The following is a 22,558-nucleotide window of genomic DNA, read 5'->3' as shown; positions in this document are numbered from 1 at the left end:
CAATGCCCTGCTTAGTCAGCATAAAACTTGGGTCAACCTTATTTAAGCTAACTAAGTAACTAACTAGTTAATTATTGCCACGCCGGTGAAGATTCTCACACGCCTTGTTCAATCGCGTCAAAGGCATCCAGCCGAGATCACGCTCCACTCACCCCCATCTCTACTGTTACCTCAGTTTTGAGGTACTTGAATCCTTCTTTTACGCAGCTGCAGCTTTCTTTCTATTCCTCTATCGTGCGCTCTCCTATGCACTCTCCCGTCCTTCCCTCTCCTCCTCGGATAGTTGCCAGGAATTCGCCGGAATGAGTGGCCCTTCGGCGGCTCTTTTACTCGATCCCAAGAGCTTTAAAAGGCAATCCGCAACGGGTAACATGCCTCTTCGTCTATAATTTATCCATTTGAAACCAACAGCTGATCTATCTGTATTCTGAACCCAGAGCCTTCTTCGCGCAGCACTCCAAACAATGACGTCAAATGCGACCCACCGCCTCCGAGACCTGCATCCAGCCAGTCAGCTCCACAAGGTAATGGCCGACTCGAAACGAAACGTGAATTTGATCAGGTCCATGCGGGGGGCCAATCCCGAATGATCGAGGATATGTACGGTGTCGAGAGGCGGGAAAGTCAGCCCCTCAAAAGGATCCGAGTCGATGTGGCAAAGGGGAATGGGAGTATGACAAGTCTGAATGATAAATATTCAGGAAAAGGCACGACAGATCTAGGACAGTATATGAAAAATACTCCAGAGCAGTCTGGGCCTACGGCACCTCCAGCTTCCAAGGCGATCGATCTCACTTCAGGTAAGGTTTTCAAGTTCTTTCCATTAACCAAAGGCGTCTAACCGTTTCATAATCAGATAATGACGACGATGATGTGATTTTTGTTGCAAATCGTGACCTGGGCGCAGAGGAGGTCTGCTATGGTAAGGTTGAACACGCTACAGTTCAGGCGCATCAAGTGCCGGTACCTCCGAAAACTGTATTCAAGGACATGACGCACGATTGGCCATCTATCAGATGCGAATTGGTTCGAAGACGTTCTCAAGACATGAGAATTGAAGTCAAAGACGCAGCTGGTAAAACATTCGGTTTAGTGGACCCCAAGACCTCTGCGGCGCTGGCTCCATTACTTGACAATGGCGTTGCTAAGTTCCGCACTCAAGCTCGCCTAGATGTTCGAAAGAGGTTGCCTGACGAATGGCCTGGACAGTTGACCTTTGGCAATTTTCGTATTTCTATCAATTTATACGGGCCGCGACGTTTGTCAGAGAGCACAGGAAGATTCCTTGGCCAAAAGAACGTCTGGCTAGGAACGCCAAATACGGTGGAGGCTGGAATATCGGTTTGTAACCCACATACTGAGAAACGCTTGGCCATGGCCGCAAATGCTACTCCAAATCGTTTTTCAGTTCAATCTGAGACCCGCACAGCCGAGGAAGTGAATAGTGTTGTTATCAGGATGTTTGACCAGCTGAGGAGCGCACAAAATCTTCCAGAGATGGAACCATCCGATTTGATTAAGACATCGCTCCTCTCTCATCAGAAGCAAGCCCTTTGGTATATGTCAGAAAAGGAGAAGCCACGACAACTTGGGCCAAAGGAAGAGGATAACAATTCGCTGTGGCGAGTGCAATACCAATCAAACGGCCAGAGACTGTATCGCGAGATCATCAGTGGTGTGACGACCTTGGAACAGCCCCCGCGAGTCCTGGGCGGACTTCTAGCCGATATGATGGGCTTAGGTAAAACCCTAAGCATCTTATCTCTGGTGTGCTCCTCATTACCACAAGCCACGCAGTGGGCTAAAGGGGAAATCCAAGACGAAATATTCCACACGAGCCTTCCGGCCCTCAATGCTAAAACTACTCTATTAGTGTCACCACTAAGCGCGGTGAGCAATTGGACGAGCCAGATCAAAGAACATTTGCAAGAAGGGGCCATTTCGTACTACGTATTCCATGGACCCTCGCGAACTGAAGATCCCGCAGAATTGGCGAAATATGACTTGGTCATCACCACCTACAGCACAGTACTCAGTGATCTCGCGCGTAAAAGCTCCAAAAGGGGGGCAAGTCCCCTCGCGCAATTGAACTTCTTTCGAATAGTATTGGACGAGGCTCATGCAATACGGGAACAATCCGGAGCTCAAAGCCAGGCAATCTTTAGCCTAAATGCTCAGCGTCGGTGGTCCGTCACCGGAACTCCTATTCAAAATCGGCTGGAAGACTTGGGTTCTGTCACAAAGTTTCTGAGATTATACCCGTACAATGAAAAGGGACGATTTGCAGCACATATCATCTCACCTTTTAAATGCGAGAACCCTAGCGCCATAACCAATTTAAGAGTGTTTATTGACTCTTTTACACTCCGTCGGGTAAAAGACCGTATTAATCTACCTCCCCGCAATGATCATACTGTTCTCCTTACCTTTTCTGAACATGAAAAAGCGCTACACGAATTTTTCCGGAAGGAGTCTAATGTTATGATGAACGTCATCGCTGGCCAAACTAGAGAGAAAATGAGTGGTAGCATGTACCATCTGGTTTTGAAGGCCATGATGATCTTGCGACAAATTAGCGCTCATGGCAAAGAGCTGCTCGATCAGGAGGATCGCGAGAGGTTCAAAGGGCTGACGGCGAGCGACGCTATTGATTTAGAGGAATTAGAGTATAATGCAACGGATGCTGCTGACAGAAAGGCGTACGAGATGCTTTCGCTGATGAAAGAATCGTCCGCGGATATTTGTGTAAAGTGCGGCAATTTCATCCCGTTGCAATCGGGTGACGAGACTCCCGGAGACAAGAACGGTATGGCAGCTAGTATGCTACCGTGCTTTGATCTTCTCTGTGCAGATTGTTTTGCTCGGTTTAGACCAGTTTTCGATGACAATGTTGGAAAACCCGTACAGCTTAGATGTGTCTTCTGCAAGAACCTGATAGCACCCGCCTACGCTATCATAACCCCTGCGGGGTTTGAGAAATACCAAACCACACAACTCGCCGCAAAGCAGAATCGCAAACAAGTCAAGGTGTTGGGGCAGTATGAAGGGCCTCATACGAAGACGAAGGCCTTGATTTCTCATCTCCTAGGCACCGTGGAAGAAAGCAAACACAATCCGGATCAGCCACCTATTAAAAGCGTTGTGTTTTCATCGTGGACCTCACATCTCGATCTCATTGAAATTGCGCTCCAGGACAATGGGATCCGGGGCTTTACTCGGCTCGATGGTACTATGGCGCTCAAACAACGGAATGTTGCACTTGATAAGTTCCGGGATGACGATAACATCACAGTTCTCCTTGCAACTTTAGGGGCTGGTGGTGTTGGTCTTAATCTCACATCAGCCTCAAGGGTGTACATCATGGAGCCCCAGTACAACCCGGCTGCTGTCGCGCAGGCAGTAGACCGCGTTCATCGTCTGGGCCAGACAAGAGAAGTTACGACGGTGCAATTTATTATGAAAGAAAGCATTGAAGAAAAGATTGCGGAGCTGGCGAAGAAGAAACAGAAGCTAGCTAATATGAGTTTGAATCGAGGCAAATCGGATAAGCGAGAGATGATGGAGGAGAGGATGAAGGAATATCGGAGCTTATTCAAGTAAGATGCCGTCTGGTAAATGGCCCTTACGCCTCTACTGGATATTCATGGCGTTTTGATGACAATAAAGGCAGAGACAATATTTACGACTTGGAATGGATGGCGTTATGATGATGCGAAGGGGCGGCATAGTTATAAGGAATTGGCGGCAGGTTTTATTTTTACGATTTTATGATACCCATGACAAACCATGCCTCTTCTCTTTAGCCTCTTCTCTTTCTTTTCTTTTTTGAACATATATTATTATTGCTTCTGCAAGCATTCTGGCAAAGGCTTTGAGGAGCTGAGGTGAACAGGTTCTATGACTTAGTATTTGCCATATTGGGGCTGTGACCAGCATCAGCATGATGTAGACATAAGCAGACATAGATTGCTAGACAATATCGAATCTCACAACAATCGGCCATATGTGGTAAAAGAGTGAAAGCTTCGCCGCTGTTGGGTCGCCAATGCCGACCATTAGGATTATTGTTATATCTTGTCGTACGACCTTCACATCACCCTAGCCTGAATTCGAAATACCTGTCCCCCTACTCACCGCCCCCAACAGCCCGTCCACTTTCTCTCCCAATCTCCGCAGCTCTCTCCTTCTTGCACTCCGCTCTTCTTCAACCACTCTTAACTCCTCCGCAAGTTGCTTTATTCGCTCCTGCTGCTCCGCCTCGCTGGATTTAATCCCTGGTAGAACGCTAATCAAGTACTCAATCTGCTGTTCTTTGATAATAAGATCACGAGCCAGCTCGCGCTGGCGCATGAGGAATGTATTCGGTGAGTCCGGACGTGGTGGGGCGTCGGGCGGTTGTTCTTGGTGTTGCTGCTGCATTTGAGGAGCATTAGACGGTCCGGCAGCAGCGTCTTTAGTGTCGCCAGATGGCCCACCGGCGGCGCCGGGAGTATTGGTTGCAGTGCCAGATGTGGGAGCGGCGGGGGGAGGGTTTTTAGGGATCTTTTTGAGCTGTGGGACCGCGCTGGGAACACTGGGGGGTGGGATGGCGGGTGAGTGATCATGGTAGGTTGTTAGGTAGGCAACCGTGGCGTAGAATTGGGTTGCGAGCTAGATCATATGTGAGCTGAAAGGTCCTCTGTCTTGCACCTTTCTCGAGTTGCGACTGACCTGGTCAAGGCATGTTTGAAGCTGGGTGAGAATATCCGCCATAAGCCAAAATTCAAATATTTTATCAGACAGCAAAGCCCCGTGATGATCAATTTGCAAGGGATAATTAGGGGGTTTTTGGTCCCAGAGAGCTCTATGGTTTTGCACATGTACAGATAAGCTGCGAGCTCCTTGCGGCGGCTCCGAAGATAACGAAGTTGCGACCAGCTCATTCTGCTTAGTCATCACGATAGGCTAGTTAGTTAACGAATTAGCCAGTTGGATCACATGAATGAGCTGGTAGTTCCAAAGTATTGATTTTATCAGCGAAGTGAAGGGCTGACTGGAGTGCTAGCGGCCGGGTCACTTCCAAGCTCTTAAACAGCAGAATGGCCATATCTCATGGAAGGAAGGTTAGAAGGTTTCCTCCAGCAGAGGTAAAGAAAGTGGCCCAAAAGGTCCCTATCCAATATTGAATGTATATTTAGTGGTTTGCCATGTGCTACCCTGTAACTTTCTCGAAATGAACCAGACTTCAAGACAATCCATCTCCCTGAGGGTTTTTAGCATTGACAGCAGCACCTTCTACCAGTTCCCCCAGGATATGGATATTCTATGAAAGGTACAAGTGAGTGCCCTTGGAGGATGCGTGCTAGGGGTACCTTCGCAGCATCTATCGGAGAAATGAGGGATCTGATGAATCCTGTATACAAAACAACTATACTCATGAAAATACATCCTAGGACCACACTCTCTAATAGTAATTAGTATTTACGAACGGGGTGACCAGTTGGCTACTAACAACAAAAATGTTTTGAGTAAATTTCAGACTCTGTACGGAGTACGGGGTAGACAATTTATATTGCTGTTTCCAGGCATCCAATCTGGACAGCCCGCCACGACATCTCCTTATGCCAAGACTCACCAGTTATTGCTTGGTTGGGTTGTTTTAAGAAGATCTGCACACAACTGCATAGAACAGGGTGATCCATCTAACTCTCCTCTCCTGGCTGATAAATATTGGCCCGCAAAGAGCCAAAACACCGCCGGCAGCTCTGTGACCTCGATTGTGACGGCTCTTCTGCGGATCATTTTGAACAGATTCGGAACAGCAGGGCTCCATCAATAGTTGCATTGCAACGTCATGGCCAACCGAGCTTTTCGTGCTCCAATTCGTCTGCTCTCGCTCTTCTTCGCATCCATTCTGTTGTACTACTGCCTTCGATCATTCCTCATATCATCTACTTCTCCATCCATTTCTTCTTCAGATCTGCTGTTCAAGCACCTTGTTGTGGCGAGTTTGAAGTCAGATAATACATCATGGGTAGGAGAGCATCTGCCAGATTGGCAGGCAAAAGTTTACGTGGCGGATGACCCAAAGGCCCAGTTGACCGTGCCACTGAATAAAGGGAGAGAATCTATGGTGTATTTAACGTGAGAGCTCTTAGAATCACTCTGATATTTTTCAAGTTTTAGTCTTTGATTTTCAAAATCACAGAGAGTGACCACGCCTTTTGGATAGCTTTGTTGCTGATTGGAAGGCATGGGAGATATAGATATATAATAGACCACTATAATCATCTTCCAGACTACATGGTCTTTATACATGGACTGCGATATCAATGGCATAATGACGATCCGATATATGGTATCTATCTATTCAATAATCCTAATCAATAATCCATTTCATTTCTTGCCAGTGAGCTGAATCAGAGCATAGATGGCGTACCGATCCTTCGTAACCTCCGTCTTCCATACGTTAAAAGCGTAGGGTATGCGCCTCTACGATGCACCTGGGTTCCTGGATGCCCAGCAGAGCTGCACCCTCTGAATCCAACCGAGAAAGGCCTTCCGACACGTGTAGCGGCGGAACGCGCTTATGCATCTGCATTCAAAACCTTGCTGCCGAATGAGTCCGTCCCAAAGGAAGTCGGTGCGACATGCTCGTCACAATTCGCAGTCACTCGCGAGCGAGTGAGACGGCGACGAAAATCAGACTATGAGCGAATGCGGCGATGGCTCATGAACACGGATCTTGAAGATGAAATAAGTGGCAGAATCATGGAGTACGCATGGCATAGTATGTTCCACATAGCTCCTCTCAGCTCCCCACATGTTCAGCTTGTCTTGCGATCACTGCCTCTATGCTTCCACCTCATAGTGAACGTTGCTAACAGCCCAAGTAATCATGGGAATGCCGCCGGTTTATTGTCCGCCAGCAGGAGAATGCTATTGCATAACATTTGGCATTTGCAAGCTGAATTGCAACGCGGCACGATGTGACAAGAGATATGTCCTCCCAACATACGCCCAGATCCCGAACGGATGGCCCGAGCACGGCGGCGGCGAGAATGGGTGGCCCACTCCGGGCTGGAATGAGTGAACTTGAAGCAGCTTCGCAAAGGTGGATAGAATGTTATCCGTACCAGCAAAAGCGGATAACTAGAACCGGGTCGGAGTGCCGAATGGTGCTTGAAATATGGGTCCCAAGCAAAAAAGATCCCATTGATCTGGCTGATATTAATAAAAGGGAAACATTCCCTATTTCCGGGCTGGTGAAGGACTTCGGTGGTCAAAAAGTTAAGTGACTTGAAAATGTTGTTTCCACCGAAAAGTATGCCGCACTTGATAAAATCTTCACGGCTTTTCGCCATCGTCATTTGAATCAAGTCCCTTTACCTCCTCCCCATCCCAGGTCAATACAATCTTCTGCTTCACCTCCCCGGAACCCATCAAATGTTTAACTTGTACGCCCAATCCTTCCAACGCCACCTCGCTCGCTCGCCCATTCCATAAGACCTGCCTAACCGCACCGTCCTCCAAATCTGCCAGAATCCACATCAGGGGGAACCTGCTCTTTGTCAACGCATCTCTCACCCCCTTCGTCGCCTCCCGTGGACTGACCAACATCCCTATTATCCCTTCTCCTCTCCAGCCGACGGGCGCACCTGCAAACGTCCCTTCCAGCTCCCGGATTAAATTGGGGCCTAGTTTGTTGCGGAACGCCTTGCATTGTACAATGACGCGGAGAGGATAGGGGTGCGATGGCAAGTGCCAGGTGCCGACGAGGTCGATGCCGGAGTCGGCGCGGCCGCCGATACGAGTGAGGTCGATGGCGTAGGCGCGAAGTGAGTGCAAGACGGTGTACTCGTAGTGAGTGCCTACATAAGTTGTGCTGGCGGAAGAGAGCCCGGTTCGCGCGGCGTATGCGAGGAAAGAGGGAAGATCATGGTGCTGAGAGGTCGGGGGCAAAGGGCGAGTGGGGAGGGAAGGGGGTTTTGTTGTAGAGTTCCAGCGTGCGACGTTGGTATTTGTAGCCGGTACACAAGTACGATGGGTTAACTGGGAGGCAACGCTTCGTATGCGTTGTAAGTGTCTCATGAGTGTTGGTGACTGTGTTGTTAGAATAGTTTCTGCAGGCTACGGAGTACTCTGTAACAAAATTACCTTGGATGTCGATGGATTTAAAAGGCGCCAAGCGATCGGAGGCTGAAGTCGCCCCTTAATAGATAGGCGCGGGACCCGCCGCAATAGGCGCCCAGAGCCCTCACGCCAGCGGGGAGCCTAGGTGGCAGAGCGCCTATTCCACCAAGGCCTATGTATGCACATCGCCGTTCTTGCGTCCAAAGTATTCGCCAAGCTAACGTAGGGAATTCCCATCAAGCTGTTTTGTGTTGATGGAAGAGATGCGCTAAGTTCGCAAGAATCCATTTTGCTTGTTTTTTGATTTTTGCCCCGTCCTTGTTCATGTTAACCGCCATAAGCCATGCGACAACAACAATTCCTTATTGTATTACGGAGTAAGTACTTAATATAACTAACAAGGGCGTAACTAACTATGCCCTGATAGCAGGTGTAAAAGTGTGTCGTGATAGCATCTTTACCCGTCCTGTTAGTAGTTGCCAAATGTTGGATCACAAAGAGACATATAAATGAAGGTGAAGCAGTAAAATCCAGTCTCATGAAATAATAAGTCCAAAAAGGTGATGCTCGATGGTGATCTGTTCCACAGGCCCCTGAGCGTGCGCTGCGAGGGCTCTGCGGATTTTATTTCAGCAGAAGTCTTGGCGCTGGTTCCGTCTGATGTCAAGTTCAGTTGCACTTTTTTTGTTGCACTTCGCCGCACGAAGAACCATCCACCAGGGAACACCCTTCACTGTTTCCGCCAGTTCATTCTCATCTGCATCCTTGGGCACTGTGGAATCTTGTTATAGCCCTCCACTTCATCACATTGGCATTGCCGGAGAAAAGGCTCGGTATTACTACCTCTGCAGCTCCATCGCTTCCCCGGTAACTACTTGCGCCAGTAAGCGGAGCCTAGCAAATAATGCATTTTACAGAGGAGCAAGCGGTAGAGGTGAAGACATGGGTGATTAAGAGGCTAGAGGACATGTAAGTGCTTGATTGTCTTATTGCTATGCTCCGCTCACCTTAAATGGTGACTTCTGGCAAAGAGGCCTGGCTGCACTTACATTTACTAACGCAACGGGGAGCAGCTCCGACGCCGATGCAGATGTCCTTGCAGATTACGTGCTAGCTCTAATTCGCTCCGATGCGCCAGATGAGGAGATTCGCAAGGTGTCGGTAGAGAATCTGGAAGATTTCCTGAAAGAAAGTAAGTGCATGTTATCGCCTTTCCGAGGAAATTAGCTATGATATGGCAAGACAATAAACAAGGATTGGAATTCTAATGTGACAATGCGCATAGACACTGTCAAGTTCGTTGATGAAATTTTTGAGAGATACAATCCGAAATCCGAATCCGCTCCAACTGCATCCGTACCCCCTCCAGCATTGCCAACGCCCGCCGGGACCGTACCTTTTAACCAGTCCGGGTCGCCGAGTCAGACTGCACAATTTATAACAACTCCAGCTGGTTCTTCGGGATCCCCAGGCAGGGGTGGCTTCCAAGGAAATGCCCCGGGTTTCGGCGGCAGAAAACGAAGTTTCAACGACGTTGCTCAGGGCGGGGCCGAGCACGACTCGCATCATAGAAGTTATGATCGGCCTTTCAAGACGATGCGAGGCAAGCGTGGAGGACGAGGTGATAGGTTGGCTGGCGGATGGGATAGTCAACGACCCGCCCCGACTGCTCAGCTATTTGCTCCGAACCCACAAGCCGGCTTTCGAGGCATGCCTCCTACTGCACAGCCGGGGTTTCCACCGTTTGACCCTAACGATCCCATGGCTGCGATGCTAGCGCTACAAAGTATGGGATTTCCGCAATTACCTGGAATGCCGAATCTTGCCCAGGTACCTCCGCTAGGACAGAATCAACCTGGATCTCCGCCTGCTAAGGTTGCGCAGCGGTGTAACAACTACGATACTCAAGGATTTTGCGTCCTGGGAAGCACCTGTCCCTACCAGCATGGATCGGACCATTTGATTGCGCCTCCGAAGGACGATGGTAAGTGGATTTTTGTTTTCTCGTTACGATAGCTCATTGCTAATGTGATTTCAGAGTACGACCCTACGAAATCCAATATTTTGACGGACCGCCCATTATCTGCCAACGGTACTAATGGACAGAGCCTTGGCTTATCTCGTGGAGGAGATAGAGGACGGGGCCGTGGGCGTGGTCGAGGGGATAGAGGGGGGTTTAGCGGGCAAAGGCGTGGTCGCGCAGAGTTCTCGCATGCCGGCCCTAACGAAGACCAGTCTATTACAACAATCGTTGTTGAGCAGATACCCGAGGACAAGTTTAATGAGCAGACAGTACGAGACTTCTTTTCCGAGTTTGGTAATATTGCTGAGATCACTATGAAACCATATCGGCACCTTGCGCTTGTCAAATACGACGACTATGCATCGGCTAAACAAGCGTGGGCAAGCCCAAAGGTTATCTTCGACAATCGATTTGTCAAGGTATACTGGTACAAGCCTGGAAGGGGTGAAACGAACGGCAGCACCCAGGCAGAAGATAAGCCATTCAACCAAGAAGAATTTGAAAAGCAACAAGCTGAAGCCCAAAAGGCTTATGAGGAGAAAATGAAGAAACGAAAAGAAACAGAGGAGGCTATGCAAGCTCTTGAAAAACAGAAAGAGGAATTGCTGAAAAAACAACAGGAAGAAAAGGCGAGACTACTGCAACGGCTCGGCATGAAAGGTGCAACTAACGGGGAAGAGGCTCCGACTGAAAAGCAAGGCGAGGATGTGAGTATGGAACCTGTAGATACTCAGGAGAGCGAGAAAACGAAACAGCTACGTGCACAACTGGCAGCATTGGAGGCGGAAGCCCAGAGTCTTGGTCTCGATCCAAATGCTGCGCCGGAGTCTGGGCAAGGGCGTGGCAGAGGCTGGGGTGGTTATCGTGGACGTGGTGGATTCCCCCCACGAGGTCGCGGTTATGATCCTTTTGCTGCTCGAGGTGGATATCGTGGCAGGGGAAGTTTCCGCGGGCGCGGGGGTGTGCTCCGACTTGATAACCGCCCTCGAAGGGTTGCCATCTCTGGAGTCGAGTTCAACACCGATCGTGATGAGGCGCTGAGGCAGTATCTTTTGGTATGTGATAATCTTTCCTTTTCCTTTGTTTGTGGCGTCTCTAACTCTTTCTCAGACTATCGGGGAATATGATAGTATTGAGCCAAACCCAGATCGACAAGACTCCCAGATTGTTGCCTTCAAGGATCGATATGTTGCAGAGCAGCTCATCTACGGAACTTCTGATATCCCAGGCGTGGGTCGTGTCGAAATGACGTGGGTAGCCAACCCACCGATAACCGCATCAGCACAACCAGCTGTCCCCAAGAAAATGGACGGCGATACAACAATGGGTGGTGACGATACCGAGCTTCTGTCGATGAGGAAGGACGTCAGTCATGATGTTGACTACGATGTTGCTGAAGTGGATGATACGTGGGAGGTAGCATGAGTCCCCTGAACTTATGAGTGGCCTAGATCTGATCCGCATAAAATCGACGACTTGGAAGCGATGTTTTCTTAACGTGTAAGCATAATGTACGCTATATCTTTCGGAGCTTTCAAAGCTTACTCTCCATGATGTCCTGGTGTCTTAAAAATGCTAGATTAATCTTTCTTAATGTTTGCATTCGCCGGTCTAGCATATTTGATATCCTTTCCAAAATTTATGACCTGCTACTCCTGTTCCGTGAAATACCTTGCAACAACTTTGGATTAATCGAGAACTTGGATTTTGTATTTCTATTGATTGCCACACTGCCTTCGTCAACCCCTCAGAGTCTTTAATTTTCAGAAAACAGTGATCAAAGTGCCGGGTTCCTTGTGCTCCCACGGGAGAGCCGGGAGACAATATGTCCTGGATTACTTCGTTATGACGAAGTTGTGGTTAAGCTGGAGAATGCTGGCGATCCATCAAGTCCCTGACAGCCAAAGAATAAAGGATCGTACCTCATCATATTTACTCAATACATACCTTTGACTGCCAGGAATATCCGAGTGTGGTACCAATTTTGAAGGAAATGCATTTAATGTATGAAGTACCCGCATGTCACATCAGCCGTGCCATGGAATCTAGCGAGTACAGAAGCATGTGCCTCTGTGGCCAACTTTTCACAAAAAATACCCTGTATCATTATTAAACAGTTGGTTTGAACATACATCATCACGAAACCAACATCTCTACAATCTTCTTGCGTGTAGGAAATGACCAAGAGGGGGGCCTAACACTATCAAGAAGACCAGGCCCTATAGCTCCAAGGTTAGGATTGGAGATCCAATGCACACAGACTCTTTGTAATCGCAGAGTAAAATTGTATTGAGATGTTGCAGCATGACAAGCAGGATTACATGACAATAAAGACGTTGTTCCTTGGGTTTCCAATTGAGGTCGATCTCACAATCCATTTGTTCACAAGATCTAGATACACGCGTGGTTAGCGACTGCAATGTTGTGGCGAAGCAAAAATCTGAAAGAGAGCGCAAGACCAAGTCAAATGTAATGGTTGAAAGGACACATATCCTGAATCAGGGCGCATGGAAGTGCGATGAGCAAAAGAAATTGTTGTCCTTCAACCTGTGACAGAGCACTGATGTTGGTGTTACAGTTGGATCTTCACACAGATTTCATGAAAGAAATATCAACTCAAAAAGCAGTGGTCCTGGCTTCTAACGTCTCACTTCTGCAGTTGAGTACGGCCATCTAGGGGAACAAGATAAGGTCTGGGTGTTGGACATGGTGCTGCAGCGCCTTCTCCTGTCTCTGCCTCCCTGTTGGGCTTACTATTGATTGTGAGCTGAGTACGACAGCAGTTCCAGTTTCTGCAGCAGAATCTCATAGTTTGTGCTTTGAAGGCTAGAGACTAAGATATGGCGACTGCGACACCACATCCGAGAGAACCCTGAGTTTCCAATGGCGATCCCATGTCGAGGAGGCAGAGTCCATCCACGGCAATCAAATGAGAAAAAGTTTAAGACGTCGACTCTCTTGGACGCATCTCGCCCGTTTCGCGTTGGAATCACCGCAGCTCCTCCAAGAGTATAAAAGTGCGAGATGCTGCTCCCAAATCTCAGCCATCAAAACTGACACGGTCGAGTACCATGCTCATCATACATACCTACATCTTTTTCTTGTCTGTGCTATTCAGCACCCTGGTGGCCGGAGTGCCCCATATCCCTCGAAAACAGATTGTCGGAGCGTCCGCCTCTGCCCCGATATCAACCTTTTACATCTCAAAAGCTAAACCCCCGTACCCATTAAAGAACCGGACCATCCTAAAAACCATTCGCGATAGCTTGACAGGTCGATTGCCTTTCCCAATTTGTGCGAAAGGAGCTGCCGAGTTTCAGTACCAGTTAGCTAAGACCTCTATCGATTACGCCTGCAAGAACTCCAAAGCATGGAACTATTCCATCGTTCCGCCAATATCTTTAGGCAATAGGAAAACAGCCGACGGCAAGACAAAAACGATCGGTCTCAGTGCTGACCAAGGAATGAATGGCACCTCTAATAAATTCTGGCTCGGCATCCACCACGCAACCCATAGATGTACCGGTCCATTGAAGTTCGCTGTCGGCAACTCCGATCAGGAGAAACGCGACCACTGCATCGCCCGCTTCCGCAGGATAATCGACAGGTGCCGCACGGACGGAAACAGCGGTGGCTACCTCAGAGATGGTTGTGCTGTGTATACTGTCAAGGCTCTTCCCCAGGATGAGACGCTCACTGACAGCTGGTGGCCGAAACTGGGGGATTTCAAGTGCAAGCCATCTGACGGGGCCGATCGGGGGAAATGTACTTGTTGGTTTTCAAATTATCCCTGGTCAACGGACACTTTCAAGATGCCGAACGGCGGCGACTGTACAAATGTGGACAGAACTCAGTTGGCATAAGCTGGTTGTGTTAATTCGTTCTGTGCGTGGGGGGCGTTATCTCAAGACTTGAGCCTCTTTTTTCTTTTCGAGTGTCTGGCCGCAATTAGCAAGTAGCCACGGAGTAATCCGTACAGAATTTTCGAATTAATAGTCTGCTGAGATATGTCAACTCATCTAGTTATCACCTGGGCTTCGCGAGCCACCTGGTTCCTTAGTCCTTTAAATTCGACTCTCCTGTGAGATAGGATCAGCCCACCGAAAGCAGTGCTACACCGAAGGCCGCTTTGCGGCAATACGAAAACACACAGAGTAGTTAACTACTAGTAAATGGGTGATTAACCATCAGACAGAAATATAGCATGATACACAGTCCTTGCGATACCATTGCTCGGTGATATCAAATGTTCGTTGACAGTAACCGAACAAGGTTGGGATTGCGGATAGCAAACCAGTCGATTTAACCATGTACGGAGCAGTTAGTTAGTTAACAAGCTTGCCAAGCCGCTGCTGAGACGATCCAGGATTAACTAACTAATTACTTCGTAGTTAGTTAACTACTCCGTAGAGCGGGCGGCTGCTGCTGCTGCATAAGAACGGCATAAAAAGCGACTGGAGTTGATAAACCGGTTCATAACTCCCCTGATGATCCCCGTCCAACCAAGCAGAACACGCACTTCAGCTGCTGAAATTCAAAAATGCCAAATCTTGCTTGAAGCCGAGAACAAGACGTGGGCCCTGTTCCAGCGAGATGAACTGCCTTGTGTCGTGCTTTTGCCAGACGAGAACGGGGTCTTTGGTGACAAACGGCAGCGGGACATGTAGTTAACTATCAGACTCTAGACTCCTCAGGAGATTGTCTAGCTTGCAGGGTGGTGGCGTTACACACGAGTTAACCATCCAAGCTATTTAGATAACCACCACTCCGTCCTCCGTGGCAAAAGGTTTCAATTGAGAGAAGCGGAAGCCATTTACCCCGAGCGATATATTTCAAGATCCTTCCAGGGATCCATTAATCAGCTCCCGGGGGCCCACACCTTGAACAACCCTGTCTGAAGGCCTCCCCCAAACCCCCTCTTCTCTCTCTCTCGTTATTTTAGCTTGCCCGAGATCCCTTCATTTCTCCTGCTTCCTTGTTGCACTACGGAGTACCTCTATAGCTACATATTTAGTCATTGTCATGGCCGCTTCTGTTGGTCGCCTTCACGGCAAAACCGCCGTCGTGACTGGAGCTTCCTCTGGGATTGGACGGGCCATCGCCTTGAGGTACGCGGCCGAGGGCGCACACGTGGTGTGTGCGGACATTGATTCTGCGTCCAAAGGTGAATAGCTGCTCTTTTTCTTGCCTTCTTGTCACTTTGATATAGTTGAGAGTTAGAGAAATCTGCATGGCATTGGAGAAGCGTGGTAGAGTTTTGGGATTTCTGGAGAATTGCCAAATTGATCTCCAGGTCCTCGGGACATCTTATCGCTAAACGCCTCGAATACGTCTAGACCCGGATGACACCAGGCCAACTCATGAAGCTATTAACCAAGAGTACCCTGCGGGCGAGGGTACTTCGCAGCGATCGATATTCGTCAAGACAGATGTCACTTCTGGTACCGAAGTGGAAAACCTGGTTCGGGAATGTGTAAAGGCATTTGGAAGATTGGATATGTATGTCTCCATTGTGGTGGCTTTGAACGCTCTAATTTGAGGGGGTCAGTTAGCAAAGCCAGACACATGCTGACATGGCGGCTCATGATCAATAGAATGGTTAACAATGCCGGAGTTGCTAATGGCCCGAGCAACCCGCCGGGTCCAATCCACAAAACCCCCGAATCCTCGTGGGATACAATCGTAGGGGTCAATGCCAAAGGCGTTTGGCTGGGGTGTAGTAAGGCTCCGTCAAATATCCCCGACTGCCTAATAGCTTGACACTTGGATGCTCATATAAAACCGCAGAATACGCCATCACCCAAATGCTAAACCAAGATCCGCACCCCAGTGGTGACAGAGGCTGGGTCATCAACATGGCCTCGGTTCTTGGTTTAGTCGGCAGCACCGGGACCAGTCCATACTGTGCATCTAAGGGTGCTGTGGTCCAGATGACTAAATCAATAGCACTGGATTATGGACAGGATAGAATGTCAGTCTCCTCCGTCTCACATTCCACCGCTCCTCCGGCGTTAACGATGTCATTCATAGACATGTCAACGGCATCGCACCAGGCTACATTGAAACGCCCTTGGTCAAGCCTTTCCTCGATCCCCATTCCCCCGATCCGCGTGCAAGAGCACTGTATGCGGCCATTGGCTCTAAACATCCATTCGCGCAACGAATGGGTAAGCCGGAAGAAATAGCCGGCTCCGCTGTGTTTTTGGCTTCCGATGATGCGAGCTGGATCACTGGCCATATATTGCCAGTGGAAGGAGGGTATCTTGCACAGTAGCCAGAGTTTAATTGAATAAACTGATTTGTGTAATCATCCTATAGAGCAGGGTGACCTGCCCGCGATGAATCATGGAAATTGAGGACCTTTTGAATCCAATGGAATAATCAACAGAAGTAGATTTTTGCCAGATAGGGGCCCCCCAAAAGCTTTCAAAAAGATGTATAACAAAAACATTCAATATATAACACATGCATATGCCATCGGGCACAGAATTGCTTACATCCCATGACCTTCTTTGTTAATTAGAGCCGCAAAATCCGACAAATAATGATGTGCATGAAGCGAAGCCTCGAACCAAGAATAAGCGCAAGCCACCATGCCAGAAGGCTGTCAGCATGGTGTCACACACTGCAGGATTGAGCCACAAGGAAAAAAATGCCATGAATGCAAAGAACCAAAATGGCCTATATGACTTTAAAGAATGTCTTCACAAAGAATATGCTGATAACTCCAGAAACAAATCCAAAGAAGGACACCAGCAGCATGCCACTGTCATAAAACGCAATGCACAGTCATCATTCGTGAGGAAGCCAGGAGACCCCCCCTCCCAAAGAAGGGGAAAAAACAAAAAAAAAAAAAAGAGACTGCCAAGAACTATAGAAAAAGAAATATGAGCGAAGGAAGATTTAGGGCTGAACCTCCGGCGGCGGCTCCGGCAATGTGCCTGGATCAGGCCCATTTTGTGGCATGGCAGCCCTGGCTTCGTGGTTCGAGAGCCAGTTAAGCTCTAAGTCTTCATCACTGTCTACCATCTCGTCGAGCATGCGATCAATCTCGTCTCCTGCCTCGTGCTCAAGTCCTGCTCCTCTGAAATTGTGACTCCGCTCGTAGCGTCCTTGTGAGGCATAGTTACTTCTATGGATGTGCGTCGTACGCTGCTTTGTGCTACGCGGATCCATATCACCCTCTGGCTCTAATGCAGAGGCATTGGACACTGATTCGGATCCGAACGCTGAGAGTAGCGGAGTGATGTTCGCACTCCGTGGAATGGGTTGCTTCGGCTGGTGTTGGAAGCCTGGATAGTATCCTGAATTTTCGGGACTGGACATGAATAGTAGTGTCTCAATGGCGTTTTGTTCCATGAGCGCGTTCTGAGAGGGTGTTCGCAACTTTGCGAGAGGATGTATGCTGTTTAACGGGGTCGAGGATAGACAGGGAAATTGGGGTTGGGACGGAGTACCAGGTATTACGGAAGTTGGTGAGTTGATGTCGTCTAACGAGGACGTTGACGATTGGTGTGTCAACGCAGGCTTTTTCTTCGGACTGAAGGTCGCACAGGAAGAATATATTGACCTCGCATCATTAGGATTCGGCCTTCGTCTAGGGTTATTAAAAGCGCCCGAGACAATGTTTGCAGGTGGTTCAAGCCGTGGAATCTGCGCCATATCAAGCGAGGTAATCTGATCCTTCGAATCTACCGGGTGATGCGAAACACTTGAAGCGGATGAGTGCTTTTGGCAGGTTTCCATAGCGCCGTTGCTAGAAGAAGTACCCAGCGACACCGTTGCTTGTCCCATCTCCAACATTTCCCGGATTCGTGCGCCATTGACGTGACGCTGGCGAGGCGAAGTTGATTTTTCTACCTTAGGTGACCTAGTCGTTTGTTTGGGAGTGCGACGGACTGCTTTCGGAGAGGAAGATAGTGAATCTCGCCGCGAAAAGACGTATTTCCCTTCAGTGGGATCGAATTCCCAGTCCCTTTCAACTTTGGCAGCCGCATAAGACAGCCGCACACAAAGTTGAGCAGACAACTAGACAATTGGGAACAGAACAAGGTTAGTACCTCAATCTGTTCAAAGGAGGTCGGAGTCCAGGATGGAAGTGTTTACCTCTGCAATCCTGTTAGCGTTGGTCTCGGTACTCATCGTCAGGGAGTCGCCGGAAACGCAAACTGTGTGCGAGACGGGACAGGAGAGGCTTTCACCCGCTGCTGTAGCCGGTCGTTATCGGTACTAGCTCCCGGTTCGATAGAAGTGCCGGTCAGCGGCTAGATCGTCGGCCCAGGGCGTGTGTTATTGTCCCGTCATTTCTGCAGATACAACTCAACTTTAAACGCGCAGTCCAACGCGTGACGGCTGGACCACGTGCCAAGCCCGACAACACCACCGTCAGCGCAGAGCCGTCGAGACCGCCAAAATCTACCATCCAACTACCAGAGTTCACACTCACTGTTCGGTGGCTTCACTTACAATGCAGGACTCCCCTTGGAAACAAAGAATATTGATGATAAATCACTGAATTAACTATTTTGGGCTTTCCTGAATATTAACCATGACAAATAGTGCAAGACAGCGATCTCAACAATTGAACAACTTGGAAAGAAAATAGGAAAAGAAGGCAAGCTGGAACAAACAACATTGCAAGAACATTAATTTCAACCCCCCCGGCTCTGGGTATTCTTCCGTCCCCATGTGCGGGAGGATTCAGGATGGAGCTGAGAACAGCAGGCAACAAGAGCAGTCCTTTGGCCGAGCTCCCTTTCTTTTAATTTTTGGTTTTTTCCCTCTTAAAACCCCATGCCATACGAAATATCCAGACAACCCTGGCCAAGTTTTATCGTTTCCTCGTTACCAGATACATTCCCAGGTCATCGACATCGTAAAACGGACCATTAGCAACAATGGATTCCTCTTTAGGCGTCTATTTCTCGCAATGAAATGTTTACAACTTGTCATAATACTGGAAATCACGTTAGTCAGCACCCTCCCAGTAACAAACGGGCAATATGTAATAAAACTTACGTTCTCAACACCAGGAACAACTTCCTTGATACCCTTACGCTTACGCATCTCTTGAACGATCTGGCCGGGCTTGGTCGTTGGGTCAAGTGGGGAACCACCTGGGAGGATCTGCCAGTGGTCGAACACGGACTGTGGGAAGGCTTGACCACTAGTGGCGGAACGGAGATCAGCGGAGAAGCCAAAGGACTCGTTGACTGGCAGATAGGCCTTGACTGTGAAGAGAGGAGTGCCAGGTCTCTGCTCCTCAGAAAAGACGTGACCTCTACGGCGGGTAAGGACACCATAGATACCACCCATGGCCTGCTCGGGCACTTGAATCTCGACCAAGAAAACGGGTTCGAGAATTCCGGGTTCAGCCAAGAGAGTAGCAGCATAGATAACACGACGAGCAGTGGGGATGATTTGGCCACCACCACGGTGGATAGCGTCAGCATGAAGAGTAACATCCAAGATGTTAAAGCGAACGGATCTCATTGGCTCTTCAGCGATCGGACCCTCTCTAGAAGCCCACTGGAAACCGGAGACGACGGAATCCTTAATTTCATTGAGGTACTGAACAGCCTTAGTCTGGTCAACAACCAAGTTGGCACCAGTCGTGTCAGGGCCGAAACACCAAATCTTTCTCGCATCGGTAACGTCCCAGCCGAACTCATCAGCCAAGACACGAGCACGGGCCTTGAAGTCGTCACGGGGGCTGATCTTTCCAGCTTCAATAGCATTCGAAACCTCCTCAGCAAGTGGCTCAGCCTTGACATAGAGACGGTTATGTTTGTTGGGAGATTTAGAGAGAGCAGTGATGCTGGATTCGGCACCAACAGTCTCACGGTAGGAGACAACGGGGTCGGAGACACGGAGAGGAACACCCGCATGGTCTTCCTCAAGATCCTTCAAGCAAATTTCCAAGTGCAATTCACCAGCACCGGCAATGACGTGCTCACCAGATTCGGAAATGTAGGTCAAAACGCATGGATCAGACTTGGACAAACGCTTGAGACCTTCGACGAGCTTGGGCAAGTCGTTGGCGTTCTTTACTTCAACAGAGCGCTGGACGACAGGAGAAACGGAGAATTTCATGACCTTCAAGTTGTGTGCGGTCTCGCAAGTGGTGAGGGTACCAGACTTGAGCAAGAACTGATCAACACCAACCAAACCGACGATGTTACCAGCAGGAACGTCCTCAATTGGCTCGATGAAGCGACCCATCATAAGAATGGTCCGCTGGATAGCCTTGATATGCAAGTCCTCCTTCTTTCCAGGAGTGTAGTTGGGGCCCTGGATGCGGACCTTGAGACCAGAGCGGACGGTACCGGCGAAGACACGGCCGAAGGCATAGAAGCGACCCTTGTCAGAGGTCGGCACCATCTTGGAAACGTAAAGCATGAGAGGAGCCTTGGGGTCGCAGTCACGGATACCGATGCAGACCTCATCATCAGGGGGACCCTCGTACAGAGTCTCGGCACGGTATTTCTGAGCAGTGACGGGGGATGGCAGATGAAGCACCATCATTTCCAAGAGGGCATCAGCAGCGGGAAGGAACTTCTTCATGACGACCTTAAGAAGGGGTTTGCCCTCCAAGTCCTTCTCATCACTGCTCAACTTAATTTCGAGCTTCTCGAGGAGGACGGAGATCTCATCCTTCTTAGAGTGGGTGATGGCGTTGAAGATCTTGAAGATGGGGTCGAGGATAAACTGGTTGAAAGCACGCTCGAGTTGCTTGCCTTCATGCTCTCCGACCTTGGTCCACTTCTTGGTCTTGGGGTTAAAGTAGTTGTCGCCCTATACGCAAAATTAGAAAATGATGCAGCGAGAGACAAGCCAGACGTGATTGACTTACCCAGAGACGTTCCATCATCTTGTTCCTGTCAACACCGAATTTCTTGGCATACTTGACAGCGAATTGTCTGACAGTGAAAGCCCAGCCGTGAAGACCGGAGCCGAAGGCAACGGTACCCTTGTAGGGGTAGACTTGGACATCACCGAGGGCAGGGTCGAAGTAAGTAGCGATGATAACGTTGACGGATTCAATGGTACGGGCGAAAGATTGGTAAAGATCTTCCTTGGAGACTTGAAGTTCGAGAAGGGCACGGTCGACCTTGTTGATGATACAGACAGGCTTGATACGCTCGCTCAGGGCCTGACGGAGCACAGTCTCGGTCTGGACGCAGACACCAGACACGCAGTCAACGACGACGAGAGCACCGTCGGTGACACGAAGAGCAGCGGTGACCTCAGAGGAGAAGTCAACGTGACCGGGAGAGTCGATCAAGTTGATCAAGAACTCGTTACCGTCGACCTTCTGAGGGATATCCTTGATGTCTTCTGGGTCGGACAGATGGGCATAGAGGGAGATAGCAGTGGACTTGATGGTGATACATCTGTCCTGCTCGTCCTGACGAGTATCTGTGAAACGGGCCTCGCCAGCTTTGGCAGCCGAGATGATACCCGCACGTTGCACCATCGAGTCGGTCAAAGTAGACTTTCCGTGATCGACTGTTCCAATGATTATTAATATACGTGCTAGCTAAGATGCACACATTGCAGCAACTCGACGTACCGTGAGCGATAACGGACATGTTACGGATGTTGGCGGGACGGTCCATCAATTGACGGATCTATGCGATTGCTTGTCAATACCCATAATGTCGACGGCACCACCGTCTCGAAAAGCAATCGCGGTGTGTCAGTCTCTGGACGTACCTCCTCGACCGTGAAGCTGGAGAGGGAAGACACAGTTAGCCAAACAATTCATCTCGAGTACAAGAAAACCAGGAAAATGCGGTTCAGTAGCCATATCGTCCTGGGCGCGAGCAAGGAGAGATGCTGAGATGCGACTTACTTGACCATCTTGACGGTGTTCTAGGTTTTCAATGCCCTAGAGGCGGGGTTGGATATCTGTGAAAAAAGAAAAAAAAAAAAAAAAAAGTTATTCAACCAAAAAGTAATCAGGATCGAGAGTGCTCCCGACCTGACCGTTTTCTTAGTTGAAAAAAAAGAGAATCAGCTCAGTACTGGATTCACAAGGACCTGAAGCTGGCGAGGGAAGACGGTGGTGAGAGGAAAGGAGAGGGAGAAGAGAGGGAGAGGGAGAGTGGGAAGACGAAGCGAAGTGGGCGATGGTTAGGTAATTTTGACGATTCCGTGCATGGCGGGGCTTGTGCGGTTTTCGCCGGCCGCGCGATCCCTGATTGGGCAATCGGAATTAGTAAGCACTGCCTCGTCGCTTTTTTGCGTGGTGGTTACCCCGCACCGGTACCTCCCATGTACCCCCCACCACCGCTTCTGCACCACGTCCGCCGTCAGGGTACATCGAGTGACATCGCGGTGATGCTGCCTGCTGTGAGTCGTTCTGCAGACGCCTGTGCTGGTCGAACGAACAATTGGTTTTGAGTCACAAATAACTACACA

At 49.2% G+C, this 22,558-nt stretch overlaps 9 protein-coding genes across 9 annotated transcripts; 5 read left to right on the top strand and 4 right to left on the bottom strand.

Annotated features, from left to right (window-relative positions):
• Window positions 1–153: 153 nt before the first annotated feature.
• On the top strand, window positions 154–3,802 carry CIMG_05042 (SNF2 family helicase/ATPase). Its single transcript, XM_001245600.2, has 3 exons — window positions 154–366; window positions 438–800; window positions 857–3,802. Exons 1-3 carry the CDS (start codon window positions 303–305, stop codon window positions 3,598–3,600), a joined length of 3,171 nt encoding a protein of 1,056 aa, XP_001245601.1. The 5' UTR covers window positions 154–302; the 3' UTR covers window positions 3,601–3,802.
• A 142-nt stretch (window positions 3,803–3,944) lies between these two features.
• On the bottom strand, window positions 3,945–4,935 carry CIMG_05041 (mediator for RNA polymerase II transcription subunit 21; the record flags this gene model as incomplete). Its single annotated transcript, XM_001245599.2, has 2 exons — window positions 3,945–4,650; window positions 4,711–4,935. The coding sequence occupies 2 exons, from the start codon at window positions 4,933–4,935 to the stop codon at window positions 4,099–4,101; spliced, it is 777 nt and encodes a 258-aa protein (XP_001245600.2). The 3' UTR covers window positions 3,945–4,098.
• An 898-nt stretch (window positions 4,936–5,833) lies between these two features.
• On the top strand, window positions 5,834–7,072 carry CIMG_05040 (uncharacterized protein; the record flags this gene model as incomplete). Its single annotated transcript, XM_001245598.1, has 4 exons — window positions 5,834–6,123; window positions 6,246–6,337; window positions 6,410–6,769; window positions 6,873–7,072. The coding sequence occupies 4 exons, from the start codon at window positions 5,834–5,836 to the stop codon at window positions 7,070–7,072; spliced, it is 942 nt and encodes a 313-aa protein (XP_001245599.1).
• Window positions 7,073–7,326: 254 nt separating this feature from the next.
• CIMG_05039 (uncharacterized protein) lies at window positions 7,327–8,070 on the bottom strand (the record flags this gene model as incomplete). The annotated part of the gene is made up of 1 exon (XM_001245597.2): window positions 7,327–8,070. The coding sequence occupies one exon, from the start codon at window positions 8,068–8,070 to the stop codon at window positions 7,327–7,329; it is 744 nt and encodes a 247-aa protein (XP_001245598.2).
• Window positions 8,071–9,016: 946 nt separating this feature from the next.
• On the top strand, window positions 9,017–11,560 carry CIMG_05038 (CCCH zinc finger and RRM domain-containing protein; the record flags this gene model as incomplete). Its single annotated transcript, XM_001245596.1, has 5 exons — window positions 9,017–9,081; window positions 9,186–9,304; window positions 9,398–10,096; window positions 10,151–11,190; window positions 11,246–11,560. 5 exons carry the CDS (start codon window positions 9,017–9,019, stop codon window positions 11,558–11,560), a joined length of 2,238 nt encoding a protein of 745 aa, XP_001245597.1.
• Window positions 11,561–13,206: 1,646 nt separating this feature from the next.
• On the top strand, window positions 13,207–13,998 carry CIMG_05037 (uncharacterized protein; the record flags this gene model as incomplete). Its single annotated transcript, XM_001245595.1, has 1 exon — window positions 13,207–13,998. The coding sequence occupies one exon, from the start codon at window positions 13,207–13,209 to the stop codon at window positions 13,996–13,998; it is 792 nt and encodes a 263-aa protein (XP_001245596.1).
• Window positions 13,999–14,953: 955 nt separating this feature from the next.
• On the top strand, window positions 14,954–16,541 carry CIMG_05036 (short chain dehydrogenase/reductase SDR). The gene is made up of 5 exons (XM_001245594.2): window positions 14,954–15,299; window positions 15,472–15,634; window positions 15,730–15,854; window positions 15,923–16,106; window positions 16,166–16,541. Exons 1-5 carry the CDS (start codon window positions 15,158–15,160, stop codon window positions 16,407–16,409), a joined length of 858 nt encoding a protein of 285 aa, XP_001245595.2. The 5' UTR covers window positions 14,954–15,157; the 3' UTR covers window positions 16,410–16,541.
• Window positions 16,542–16,821: 280 nt separating this feature from the next.
• CIMG_05035 (uncharacterized protein) lies at window positions 16,822–18,277 on the bottom strand (the record flags this gene model as incomplete). Its single annotated transcript, XM_001245593.2, has 2 exons — window positions 16,822–18,163; window positions 18,242–18,277. The coding sequence occupies 2 exons, from the start codon at window positions 18,275–18,277 to the stop codon at window positions 17,039–17,041; spliced, it is 1,161 nt and encodes a 386-aa protein (XP_001245594.1). The 3' UTR covers window positions 16,822–17,038.
• A 353-nt stretch (window positions 18,278–18,630) lies between these two features.
• CIMG_05034 (elongation factor 2) lies at window positions 18,631–22,188 on the bottom strand. Its single transcript, XM_001245592.2, has 6 exons — window positions 21,990–22,188; window positions 21,851–21,866; window positions 21,708–21,765; window positions 20,988–21,643; window positions 19,154–20,929; window positions 18,631–19,091 (listed from the first exon to the last, which is right to left on the bottom strand). The coding sequence occupies exons 1-6, from the start codon at window positions 21,995–21,997 to the stop codon at window positions 19,074–19,076; spliced, it is 2,532 nt and encodes an 843-aa protein (XP_001245593.1). The 5' UTR covers window positions 21,998–22,188; the 3' UTR covers window positions 18,631–19,073.
• Between the last annotated feature and the right edge of the window lie 370 nt (window positions 22,189–22,558).

Source organism: Coccidioides immitis (assembly GCF_000149335.2).
Source record: "Coccidioides immitis RS genomic scaffold supercont3.4, whole genome shotgun sequence".
Classification (NCBI taxonomy): Eukaryota; Fungi; Ascomycota; class Eurotiomycetes; order Onygenales; family Onygenaceae; genus Coccidioides; species Coccidioides immitis.
The sequence above is the reverse complement of the archived record's forward strand: the minus strand, read 5'-3'. Positions and strand labels throughout refer to the sequence as shown.